General features: G+C 41.4%; 1 protein-coding gene across 3 annotated transcripts in view; it reads left to right on the top strand.

Moving 5' to 3' along the window:
* nid2a (nidogen 2a (osteonidogen)) overlaps positions 1–13,114 on the top strand; it is a 47,213-nt gene extending 34,099 nt beyond the window's left edge. For all 3 annotated transcript variants that reach the window (XM_071463786.1, XM_071463785.1, XM_071463784.1), the window contains 15 exons: positions 127–260; positions 475–580; positions 733–866; positions 948–1,053; positions 2,222–2,355; positions 3,109–3,214; positions 4,229–4,358; positions 4,470–4,570; positions 4,683–4,855; positions 5,622–5,751; positions 5,855–6,026; positions 7,851–8,008; positions 9,787–9,910; positions 10,044–10,156; positions 12,053–13,114. In XM_071463786.1, coding sequence (XP_071319887.1) covers positions 127–260; positions 475–580; positions 733–866; positions 948–1,053; positions 2,222–2,355; positions 3,109–3,214; positions 4,229–4,358; positions 4,470–4,570; positions 4,683–4,855; positions 5,622–5,751; positions 5,855–6,026; positions 7,851–8,008; positions 9,787–9,910; positions 10,044–10,156; positions 12,053–12,063 — 1,832 coding nt within the window. In that variant the 3' untranslated portion in view covers positions 12,064–13,114. The remainder of the gene's footprint in view (positions 1–126; positions 261–474; positions 581–732; positions 867–947; positions 1,054–2,221; positions 2,356–3,108; positions 3,215–4,228; positions 4,359–4,469; positions 4,571–4,682; positions 4,856–5,621; positions 5,752–5,854; positions 6,027–7,850; positions 8,009–9,786; positions 9,911–10,043; positions 10,157–12,052) is intronic.
* The last annotated feature ends 198 nt before the right edge of the window (positions 13,115–13,312 follow it).

The following is a 13,312-nucleotide window of genomic DNA, read 5'->3' as shown; positions in this document are numbered from 1 at the left end:
AAAAACCAACAAGCCAAAACTAAACGGTGATCCAGTGTGGTACGTCTGGCCATTACACACAAAAAATGCTCACATATGCAGATGACATACTCATTTGTTCATTTATTTGTTATTCTTCCTCCTCAGATGAACCAGAGCGTCCTAAAACTCACTGCGAGCACCACAGAGACAGTGTGCAGACCACCAGTCCAGAGGGTTACCCTATCGTTGGAGCCTATGTACCTCAGTGTGATGATAATGGACAGTACAGACCACAGCAGGTTAGCTCCTGATGACAGACAGATGAACTGATTTTGTTTTTGCATTTCATCTAAAATAACAGAAAATTCTGACTGCATGAAATGAACGAAATGTATATTTTTCAGTGCTATGATCAGCCTCTAACTTGTAGAAATGTATTTTATTGGTGCTTTAATATTAACATGAAAAGAATTATTGACGTCATACAGAAGTTATCATTTATCATTGCTCTAGTGCCACGGCTCCACTGGACATTGCTGGTGTGTGGACAGTAGGGGGCAGGAGAGAGCAGGAACCAGGACACCACCTGGTACAGCACCTAGAGACTGTGACAGACCAGGTGAGAGGAAAGAAATTGATAAATGTACCTTCATGTGTCTTTCACGTTTCTTTTAATATAAACCTCCATGGTGGTGTATTAATCTAAGCAGTTTAAAACAGCCTCTCTTTAATTTTCTTTGTGTTTTCTTTTTTTTTTTTTTAATTCTTCAGATGAACAGTTTCGTCCTAAAACTCACTGTGAGCAGCACAGAGACAGTGTCCAGACCACCAGTCCAGAGGGATATCCTATACCAGGAGTGTTTGTACCTCAGTGTGATGCAAATGGCGAATACACACCACAACAGGTATTATGAGAGTAAATGAGAAATGTGCCTCTTTATTTAATATTCTTATGACTGTTTATACAATTATTATGTCTATTCTAGTGTCATGGTTCCTCTGGACATTGTTGGTGTGTGGACAGTAGGGGGCAGGAGATAGCGGGAACCAGGACTCCACCTGGTACAGCACCCAAAGATTGTGACAAACCAGGTGAGACTGCATTTTTTCCTGCTAAAGACCCTTTGGGCTAAGATTTTATATGTGAGTGTTACAGTGGACATGAGGAGGTGTTTTTTTCTTATTATTTTCTTTATTTTACCAGAAAGTCCCATTGAGATTTAAAAAAAAATCTCTTTCGCAGAGAGACCAGGATAGCAACCATACAAACACACCACATCTTAAGATACAACATAAAACATAAAATACCACATATATGACATGACGGCAATTTGAGCTTGAAGTGCTCTTAAGACAAATCAAGCACATGCCTTATTTACAACTTTCTTTATGATGCCCCTTAAGTTGTCAGTGGAAGTTTATCGAACATCACAACTAAGAAGCAGGAGGTTAGACTGAAGGTTCAGGATGGTCACACATAGTTTGAGGAGTTAGGATATGAAAAGAGCATGAACAACTGACTGGGCAGAGTCAGATGTTGTAGATCGCAGATCCACGAAGGGTGTGTCTTTCAGGGTGTCTCTGCAGGAGTCACAATTATTTTAACAACAGAGAGGAGATTAATTACTCCAAAGTTCATGTTTACAAGAAAGTTGTACGTTAGGTGCACTGGAAAAAAAACTCTGACTGACCAAAACATAGTAAGTACAAACTTCACATTGTCAGAATGCAAGATTTGTTTTTTTTCTGTCACAATCAGAGGGTCATCCCTCTCTATCTTCATCTTTCTCTATCTCTATCTCTCTATGATCAAGAATCTCTTGAAGACTCATCATTTCACACCTCTAACACCCTGACATGTCTAACTAGCTCTAACTGTACTTCTGCTTTTCACTTCCTTACCTGATACTGGTACTTACGCCAAGGTATCCCACTGCACTGAAGCTTTAGTGATGTCCCTCACTTGTAAGTTGGATAAAAGCCAGATGATTTAAGGTAAATAAGAAGACAGCTTGGGATGCACAGACATCAGCCTCTGTGTGCGTGGAAAGTGAAAAGAAACTTGAGTGTCATCAGCATAGAGTCCATAGAAAGAAGACCTTGTGTAGTCAAGCTACCTAAACCAGAAAAGTAAAGGTCCATAAGTGGTAGCATGAAAGACACTAACAGTAAAACATAATGACATCACACGCATTCAGTTTTTCCAGTTGATCCTGTGTGTTTTTCCTAATAACTTTGGTAATTTGTTCATTTTCTCCAGATGAACCAGAGCGTCCTAAAACCCACTGTGAACATCGCAGAGACAGTGTTCAGACCACCAGTCCAGAGGGATATCCTATAGTTGGAGCTTATGTACCTCAGTGTGATGAAAATGGACAGTACCTTCCTCGACAGGTAAAACTTCCATTTCTCTTCAGAGATTGATTCAAAGATACTCTATACAGAGGATAACGCATTACAGGCAGCGCAAAGTGTATGGCATGGTATACACTTCCTGTCTCCTAGTGTGGACGTGATTTCTTGTTCATATCAAAACATAACAAAAATATAATACAGCAGTTTGAATTTGCGCCTGATACTGTATATCTGATATCTGATCAACCCAGTACAAGAGCGTATGTGTAATAATACTCTCGGTTTTTACCTCCAAAAACAGTTAAATAATAATAATAGTAACAGTAAGCAAAGAAATACAAGTTTTATTTCAGTTTAAACTTTTAATTCATGGTTTCATACATAAGTTCCTCTAAACAGCTGCAGTTGGGAAGCGACGTCTGCAGGTCTGAAAGTAGATTTTTTCCTGATCTGTCGGTCTAAAAAATGACATTTTGATGTCAGAATGTTCTGAAGATCTGTGGCTTGTGAAATAGATCCAATATTTATTTCAGCGACTATAGGACAAAAGAATCGGTCATAATCTGTGATCATGTTCACTCCCGTTGGAATGAAAAAACTCAGACCTGTCGTTGGTCTCCTAATGGGGTGAAGAGGTGGAGGAACCCACGTGATGCAGTTAGAGGAAATAATTGAAAGTGAAGCATCTTCTTTCTCAACTGTCTCTGATTGATTATTCTTAAGTTGTTTTGTGTGTTTTTCTTCTTGTTCTTCTTCCTATTAATAATATTGTTTTTATTGTTATGTATTTAGTGTCATGGCTCCTCAGGACATTGTTGGTGTGTGGACAGTTGGGGGCAGGAGAGAGAGGGAACCAGAACTCCACCTGGTAAACCATCTGTAGACTGTGACAAACCAGGTGGGACTGTTATCACTGCCTTAGACTTGTGAATTTTATTGATATATTGATTTTAGGAGATAAGTTTAGAGGACATTGGTGTGTGTTGCTGAGATATTTCAGCCTGGACCGAAGTGGTGGATAGACCGACAGACCAACATTGTGAAACCATGAAAACAATGTCCCCTCTCTGTGACTCTGAGGCACACACAGAGGCCGTTCTATAAATTCAGCGCTTGCTATAAATTCCATTTACGACCACCCAAGTGGTCATTTTGTGGTAAGAGAAACTGTAGGCTGTTGCTAGGCGACCAAACGAAAAAAAAGATAGGCTGCCTGACCAGCTGAGTGACAACACAGACAGAAACATGCTTGCAGATTTGTACGTTTATCTTACACATCTGGACTCACAATTCTGTTTCATTACCACACAGCCCTATATTCAGTTGCACTCATTCACAACCGGAAGCTGCCCAGTACAACCACAGTCTTTTTTTGGCGACCACTGCACTGGGACCTTATTCAGGGGTTTCTCAGTAATAGGTCATGATGAGGGAGGCGAGAGCATTTCCTGCTCATTTTTGGTTTGAAGGTCATATGCTCTGGTCTTTAGCTCTCTGATCTCTCGCTGCTCTCAGATATTATCCTGCTCTCCCTCTCAGTCTAGAAGCTGTGCAGCGTCACATTAGAAACTCACAGAGAGAGAGAGAGAGAGACGCCAGTATAAACATCAGTGGAAGCCTAAAGTGGTTTCGGGTTTAGTTTTAAAGCTCTGCTATAAAGTGAGTTATTAAAAGGATTTTACAAGGTAAACAGTTTTGACAAAAGCAGTATGTGTGTGTGTGTGTGTGTCTTTTTAAACACCATTAATCAAACACTCCAGCTATCATTTTGACATAAACTCATCAAGCTAGAAACCGACAATATAATTGAATAAATAATGATAAATTGCAACAGAATAGGATCTGAACTGTAACTTTTACAAGCATGTAGGATTATATATTTAGTTTTTAAATTGATTCGCACTCCCCTCAGTGTCTGTCACTCCGACCCAGCGCCCTGAGAGTGTGTGTGAGCGATGGAGGCTCAGTTTGAATGAGCAATATGGCGGAAAACCAGATCCACAACAATACCTGCCTCAGTGTGAGCCAGATGGACAATTCAGGTACACAACAAACATGCAAATGCATACACACACTCAGAAACAGTGCAAGACATAAGTAACTCAATTCCTGTTCAAATCAGGCCTCTTATCTCAACTCTTCTTCCCTCTCAGGCCAGTCCAATGTTATGGGGAGACCACTTACTGCTGGTGTGTAGACCAGGATGGGCGGGAGGTTCCTGGAACCCGATCCCATGATGTTGTCAAACCTGCATGTAAGTATCTTTCCACCTATAATGCACGTCTTTGGGATGTTTGTGTGGGACTTAACTGTTAACCGCCACCAGTCATGACTGAAACTTTTTTATCCATCCAATCCTCTCCCAGGCCTTCCCTCAGTGGCCCCGCCAACCGTGCGGCCATTACCCCGCCCAGATGTGACCCCTCCCACAAACACTGACATCACATTGCTGTACGCTCAAGGACAGAAAATAGGAGCGCTGCCTCTGAACGGGACCAGACTAGATGCGACTCGATCCAAAACACTTTTGACTCTACATGTAAGAGATTTGTGCATGTCGACATAATCCGACAATTTCTGATGCACTTTTATTTTCTTGGTTCATTCTTACGTGCATAGATAATTTTGCTCAACATTATCTCCCATTTTGTAAGTCAGCTTTAAATAGCCTAGAACAACTGATACTGAACTTATACATTTAAACAACAAGGTGCTCCACTCGTTATTTTGCCTCTTTACTTCCTGTCTACACCAGAAGAGTGACTGTGATGTGTTTTGCATATTGACATCTGCTGCTTGTGACCTTGTGCCTGCATTTTATCAACTTAACTGACCAGTAAATGTCATATATGACACATTTGATAGAAGAATTCTAATTCATGTTGATAAATCAACAAAACAGAAATCAGCAGGCTTTGATGATCGTTTGTGAAGTATGTGAATAATGTTAAAAACTTTTAAGTGAAGCATCTTGAACCATAGAAACACCAAACCACCACTGCAACATAACGTTACGTTAGTTCGATAATAATGGTGAATCTTTTTGAATCTGATACCTGTGATAGATGTGGTGGTGTCAGATACACAACCTCCTCTAAAAGACGTGTCCACAAGTGAATATTAGGCTGCGTGAATTGATCTACTTTATCCAGTAATAATACCTGGAAGTTAAAAGACAAACAGGAGATGGAACAGGAGCAAGACACAAAAGGTCAATTCTGGTGTATCTGTAATTATGTTCATGTGTCATTATGTGTACGCTGATACATATGTGTGTGTGTGTGTGTGTGTGTGTGTGTGTCCAGGGCTCCATAGTTGTTGGCATAGCCTATGACTGCAAAGAGAACCACGTCTATTGGACAGATTTATCTGCAAGAACAATCAACAGAGCTACAGTAGCACCCGGAGCTGAGCCTGAGATTCTCATCAACACAAGTAAGATCACACATTTCCACTCTTCACACTTCAGTAATCAATGTTGTGTGATGTTTTGAACGCTCTCAGTACCTTCTATCTTCTGTCTCCCTGCCTCCTATAGATCTGGTCAGCCCAGAGGGTTTGGCTGTGGACGTCAAACGCAGGTTGATGTTCTGGGTCGACTCAAACCCTGACGTGATCGAAAGCGCCAACCTAGACGGCAGCGGGAGGCAGACGCTGTTTGACACGGACTTGGTCAACCCCCGGGCCATTATAGTGGTCTCTTCCTCTGGGTAGAACTCTTTTTTTTCTATTTCTTTTAGCTCATTTAAAGTTTTAAATAAAGAAATCCCCTGCAGCTGCCACTTCTAAAGCCTCGGAACAGTTTAGTCTGGATTTGCAAACTGTTACAAGAAGCAAACAAGTGCCCACACACCCTCTTCACGATCAAGTGTAACATCCTGAAGGGGCTCCACTGAGGCAGAATGAGACACAGCCTTCACTGTGTCCACAGTGATTTTATATCAGAGGAGGCCCATTAGTACAACCATGAAATCAAACACACAAGTCCTGAGACACAGTCAACAAGGCCTGTAGCTCATTCATTAGTGCAGTGAAGATTATGTTTTCAAGGTTTGTGTTGAGTCTGCTTTCTACACTTGAGACTATGACCTCAACGTAACTTCATCAGACGGGTGACCCTCGGAAAATGGATGGGACTTGGGTTTTAGGGTGGAGGTCCCTTTACTCATGTATGTAAATTCAGTCGTATGAGTAAGATTTTAGTGCTTTCTCTGTGGGTGTGAGCCAAGGAAACTGCACTGGATTTACTGATGCTATTAATCCTGGACAGTCTCACACACACGCACACACACACACACACAAAAATGAAAGCATGAGGCCTTCATTGGTCAGCCTTCCAGGAATAACATCTGCTTTTCATCATTGCAACTAATCACTTAATCAACAGTTATGTGTGTGTGTGTGTGTGTGTGTGTGTGTGTGTGTGTGTGTGTGCAAGAGAGAGAGGGAGACCCAAACAGTGTGTGTGTGTGTGTGTGTGTGTGTGTGTGTGTGTGTGTTAATGTCGCTGATACAAATGAATAAACATAGCAGCAATAACCCAAATCATAAAACCTCAAATGTGTGTTTCACATTATTGGTTTGACAGTTTAAAGTTTAGTGTCTGCCTCAAGGCCAAGTGTGTGTGTGTGTCTGCGTGTGTGTGTGTGTGTGTGTGTATGTGTGTGTTCTGACAAAAAGCCAAGTCCTAAAGGTAATTAGTGCCTCACACGGGTACACTTATGATTAAGCATGTGGTCTGTGATTTCTGGGCCTGCACATGTTCCCCTCACACACACACACACACACACACACAAAACATAACCACACACAGCAAAGCAGACACAGAAATTATGTGCACACACATTATAAAAGCACTTACATGTGCATGAACATCTCATACACCAACATCTGCTCACCCATACATACACACTCATAAATACATGGTGTGTGTGTGTGTATGTGTGTGTGTGTGTGTGTGTATGTAAGTTGATTGCTCATGTGGTGTGTATTACTTGTCATTCCCAGTGGACTGCCCACATGTACACCATCATCTACAGATGAAGAGCCACCCACACACACTCTGCCTGCAGCTCTGTGCAACGTTTCAAATAATAAAATATAATTTGACACATTTATTCAAACCTGGGAAAAAATGCGCGTGTTTGTGTGAGCCAGTGTGGGCCATATTTTCAGATGTATACGCATGACACACCCCCAAAAAAATGCACTTGAGGAGCTGAGGTCAAAGGTTGCACGTTGCTCAGAGTAACCTGACCGTGACCTCATCAGCATGAGACAGCTGCTCCCCTGAGCCGTGTGCTCTTGCACGCTTATGCACCCACTTGTGTGCACGTGGGTGGATGTGAGCTTGTGTGCGGTTTTCCTCTTGTCTCATTATATTAACCAGATCCCAGGATTCAAAACAAGGCCACGCACAAACAGGTTGACTTGTCCGCTCTAAAGAGGTTAACGTGAGGCACATCCAGTCTGCATAAAGTTGAAGTGAATATAGTATAAGTTCTGTAATGTCTCTTTCGTGTCTGCACCTGCAGGACTCTGTACTGGACAGACTGGAACAGAGAGGCCCCTAAGATTGAGAGTTCGTCAGTGGACGGTCAGAACCGCAGGGTGGTGGTGTCTGATGGGATCGGTCTGCCAAACGCTCTCACATATGACTCTTCATCTGGACAAATCTGCTGGGCTGATGCAGGTAGACACACCCTCTTCAACTACTATAACCGCTGTCAACATGGCTGGTCAACTACTGCTGGAACAGTTTTACTTGTTCCACTATTCATGTTTAGAGTTTCAGATTTACTCACTAAAACTTCTCTGAGCAGACTCCTCTTATTGTCTGTGTGCAGATAAGCCCTGGATTTCACCTCTCAGGCTGCACACTCGCTCTCCTATATGTTATTTTTGAATTTGTAGTTTCACCTCCTCTGCATGTTAAAAGATTAACATAAGTTTCCATGACAACCTTGTCTTCGCTGACTCGCAGTAGTTTAACTACTCACCTTGCTGCACAGGTGTACAGGTATACCTCAGGACCCTGTGACATCACTGTTGGGTGTTGTCACATGACCACACCCAGCCTCGCCTGTGAAAGGAGAAACACACTGTTTTACAGTTCATCTTGTGTTTTTGCCAGAAAGAAGCTAGAATTAAATATCAATCAGCGATGAACTCATAAACTCTTTGTCCCAAAGACTCACATAAACCGTGATCTGTCATTAAGTGTCAGGGACCAGTTGCACAGAACACCTTGTTTTCTGCTTAACTATGAAACTTAAGGTTGAATTTCTCCTTAGCTCAGGGAGTTTCTTAAGGTTGTTGCACAGAATCTCTTAAAAGGTTTCCTAAGTTAAGGAAGAATGTTAAGGCATTTACACCAATGAAAGAGATTTTACAGCAGTAAAATTCTAGTTAGTTTCTATGGACATGGCATGAGGGCTTGTGATACTGGTTATCATCTCACCTGCTATCATCTCACTATCATCTACAAAGTTGGCCAGAAGAAAGAAATGGCAGAACAGAAGGCAGGAAGCCATTCAGAGTAGGAAAAGGTGAAACTTCAAGGGGAATATAACAAAAGAAAACACAGTGTTCAGCAGAGAGTTAAGAGTGTTTGTCAGTGAATGACACAGTGAACAGTTGATCGATGGACATTAAGTTCTTCACCAATAATTGACTGAAAAGATCCCATTGCATTATAACCGCAGAGCAATCATTAACTGCAGAGGAGCTGGAGGAGCACAGCTGTGGGATTAAAGTGATCAAGACAAATCATAAACTGACTGCCAATTAAATTTATAGTGCAAAATCAATACCTCGTCGTTCAGGGTGTCCATCGTGTTCTTCCAGTGGAGCAAATCTGTTCCTGTGATGTGTTCAACCTCTTCATTTGTCACCAGAAACTCGGCCATGTTGAGTTAAGATACTATCAGAGGTACTTTAGGTTTTTTTCCTTAGTGGTCACTAAGGTCTGTGCAACTGCTTAACTAACTTAAGGTGATTCCTTTTAGTATAAGACCAAGATAAGGAGAAAACCTTAAATACTTAGGAGAACTTTTTAAGGAACCTTGAGGACAAGACTTTTGTGCAACAGAATTTATTTTAAGGAAATGTGAAATTGAACTTTAAGGAAGATCTTAACTTAAGGTGTGTTGTTTATCTGGCCCCAGGTCTCTTCCTGGGACACTAAAGTTTGTGCAGTAATAATCCAGCCCTTTACATATCTGATAGATTGATTATTATTTCTTCACTACTGCTCTCAACAATACTACCACCAATACTATTTACACACTTATTATATACTATACACTATAGTTTACACACTATACTACACTTCTGCTGCTGCTTCTTCTACAATACTGGCGCCATAGTGTTGCCATTGCTAACAGTGTAGCAGCTCGTTGCACAACAATCTACTTTATTATCTGCCACAGATAATAATCAACCACATTGTTCTTTTGCTCTTTATTTCAGGTACGAAGCGGTTAGAGTGTATATCCCCGGATGGTTCAGGTCGAAGAGTGATCCACCCCAGCCTCAACTACCCCTTCAGCATGGTCTACTACAGGAATCACTTCTATTACACAGACTGGAGGAGGTAGCCATCTCTATTCTTCTTCTACAGCCCTGCATTCTTTATTGTTCACTGCTCCGTGCCGCCTCAGCACTGTCCTCACCTCTCTCTCTCTCTCTCTCTCTCTCTCTCTCTCTCTCTCTCTGCTGCCTCTCAGGGACGGTGTGATTGCAGTGAGCAAAGACAGCAGTCAGTTCACCGACGAGTACCTGCCTGAGCAGCGGTCTCACCTTTACGGCATCGCCATAGCAACTACCCACTGTTTATCAGGTGAGACACAGAAGTACTTTTTCAACTTTTAATGATCAAAGATGCTTTGAGTTATTACTGATGTAATGTGGTGGAACACACACACACACACACACACAAAGAGAGTGATACTACTCTTTCACTTACTCACACACTGTCAGATGTCACTGACAGATGTGTCATTATGGCACTGTATAATAACAACCATGCCGCCCCCCCCTCACACACACACGCTCACTTCAAGGTGTTACAGACAGTGAGCTCATTGGTTTGTGTGCAGTGATGTCATCACATCAGTCAGCTCCCGCCAGATGTCACCTCAATGCTGAAGGCTGCGTTTACACTGAGACAGAAAACACAGTTAACCCTACACAGGGAAATAGTGGAGGAGAACGCTGCATTCACGTCTCATGGAAAGACAGGAAATATGAACTTCTTCAGCATGTTAGCACATGGGCAGCAGTAGCTTCAGTCCTTGCGTCTGTGGTCACACAGGATACATTCAGGTGCAGTATTGTGTATATAGACACAATCACAGTACTTACATGGCAAAAGAGGAAGAAAATAGACTTGAAGTGTGAAAATGTTTTGTTGTGATCGAGTTTGAATTATTGTAGATTCATTTATTCAGAGATTTCAGATTTTTCAGTGAGGGAGAAGGGAGAGATGTCATTTCAAGAAGTTTTGCTGAGGTGATTGAACTTTTTTTGTGGAAAAAAAATCTGTCCGACTCAAATTATTATTCAGAGTATTTTTATACGTCTCTTCTAAACATGTCTTCAAATGTTTATTTTCCTTGAAATATTATTGAATCCAGTGACAAACAGTTTGAAGATCCTCCCACTGAAATGCTAAATGCACATCTGTAAACTATAAATGTAATTGATTAGATATCAACCGAGTGTTTTGGATCTAAGGTTAATAATTACACTGTCGGCCTGATTAAAGATGGCGTTATGTTTTGTGAATCTCCATGTTTGACGGTTTGTTACCTCACCCGGAACCCACATGCATATATCTGTGTATATGCGTGTGTGTGCGTGTGTGTGGTGACTTTACATACATTCATGAAAAAAACACAAGAACAATGATCATAAAGCTCAACTTGTGACCTGTGTGTGCCTACGAGACCAAAGAACAATGATTACACAGCTGTGACCCTCTGCCTGTATTTTGTGTTTGTCTGTGTCATGTTTGATGTGTCGATGTCTGCACTTAGGTCTTTTCAAAGCCTCGTGTTAAACGCCTTTAAAGTACAAAGTGGCCTTGTAAACACAGGATAATCCTTAAAGTGCCACCTTCAAAGATACACACATCTGCAGTGTAAAATGTGCTCATGGTGGAAGTTTGTGAACACAATTCAGTTTGTTCATCTGACTCTCGAAATGGTCAGAGTGATGACTGTCACTGGTGTGTGTTTCTGTAAATGTCACGTCTGCACGGTCTCTGACACTCAGACTAAATAACAGCTGGCGGCTTCAAAGATGTGGATGTGTGGTGTAATTCTGACCATGATGACAGCTCTAAAACACACTTGTTAAGGGTTTGGGAGCTGCCTGTAAGAGGCTTAAAAGCTGTGATTGTTAAATACACGAACACACACACACACACACACACACACACACACACACACACACACACACACACACAGATAACTCAGTCGCCACAGGTTGTAAAGTGCAGGGCTTTGTTCAGGACGGAGGGTCTGTTTGTTCTATCATTAGGCCTCTGCAGCGCTAAAGCTTTCATCCTGTCACATTGGGATTCACACAGGAAGAGAAAATTAGACCTTCACATCTTCATTTGCACCTGGACCTTTAAACCCAGAGGAAAGAAGAGGTTTGCACTTGCACTAGAAAAGTAAACGCTTCAAAGTGATAAAAAATCTGTCCTCTACGTCTGTGATGTCTGTCACAGGGAGCCACTAACGACGGACTGGCAGCCGCAGAGTCCACAGGTGCTAAAATTCTGGGGCGACTCCTGAACAGAGGGAAGGACCACCCTGGCAACCATCCTCTCCAGCCTCCCTCGGAGGGAAGGACGAGGAGTAGGAGGCAAGATGGCTTCCTGTTGCCAGATTGACCGTCGGAGCAAATTTACAGCCCCTCCACAGACCCCGACCCCATTATCTCACCGTAAAGATATAACCCCAAAATAAATGTTTTGTAAATTTGTTTTATACCTCAATTTTAGTTTTTTTTTTTTTTTTTTTTACTGTATTTTTGTATGCAAATTGTTTTTTTCTATTGTTTAGCTACAGAACAAAGAAATCAGATTTTAAAATGTATGAGTTTCTGTTATTTGAAGCCAAAGACATGAAGAGCTTTAAAATAAGGTGTTTGAGCCAAAGTTCTGTTGTGAAACTGAGCATGAGCTTCCTCTTTGGTCGGCTGGCCACAGTGGCTTTTAAATCAAGTGTTTCATCAGTTGTTTTTGGTTTAACACAGACCAAAGAAATAGTTTGACTTTTTGGGAAATACACCTCTCTGCTTGTCTGCTGAGAGTTAGATCTAAGGTTTGTGTTTAAATATGAATCTCACTGTTTCTCTTGCTTCATATTTAGAGCACAGATACTGATGTGCTCTTCTCTCAGTAGAAAAGGGAATAAAATATCAAACTATGACAACCGACAAGAATTTAACTGAAGCGATAATCAACAGTGATTATTAATCACCTGATTAGAAATGGATTTAACATAACATGTTGCTTCACACACAGAGAAACCTGTATTTCTTATTTTTACAAAGTCATTATTGAATGACTGAAATTGTTTCTGTAATCAGATTACTGTAATCTGATTTTCCCCTCAGTCCTGTGTGCCACAGTCAGATCACAGGAACTCTGCACTAGTAATCTGTTTTTCACACATGATGAAATGACATTACATTTTTTTTTTTATTTTACTACTACTACTTTTCAAATCTTTATCTTTTTATAAGATGTGATATTTATAACAATAAAATGTGATTTGGTACTTGACAGATGTTTTTATTTTTGTATCTGCTGTAGCTTTAAGAGCGCTGTTGCCTCACAGCAAGAAGGTTCTGGGTCCAAACCCCAGGCCTGGGGCCTTTCTGTGTAGAGTTTGCACGTTCTCTCCGGGTAATCTGGCTTCCTCCCACAGTCCCAAGACATGCACATTAGATTAATTGCTGACTCTAAATTACCTGTATGGAT

This window comes from Trachinotus anak, unplaced genomic scaffold, assembly GCF_046630095.1.
Source record: "Trachinotus anak isolate AG129_WGS33_773 ecotype Australia unplaced genomic scaffold, CSIRO_AGI_Tana_v1 ptg000026l, whole genome shotgun sequence".
Lineage (NCBI taxonomy): Eukaryota > Metazoa > Chordata > Actinopteri > Carangiformes > Carangidae > Trachinotus > Trachinotus anak.
Note: the sequence above shows the minus strand (reverse complement) of the source record. Positions and strands in the feature narration are given on the sequence as shown.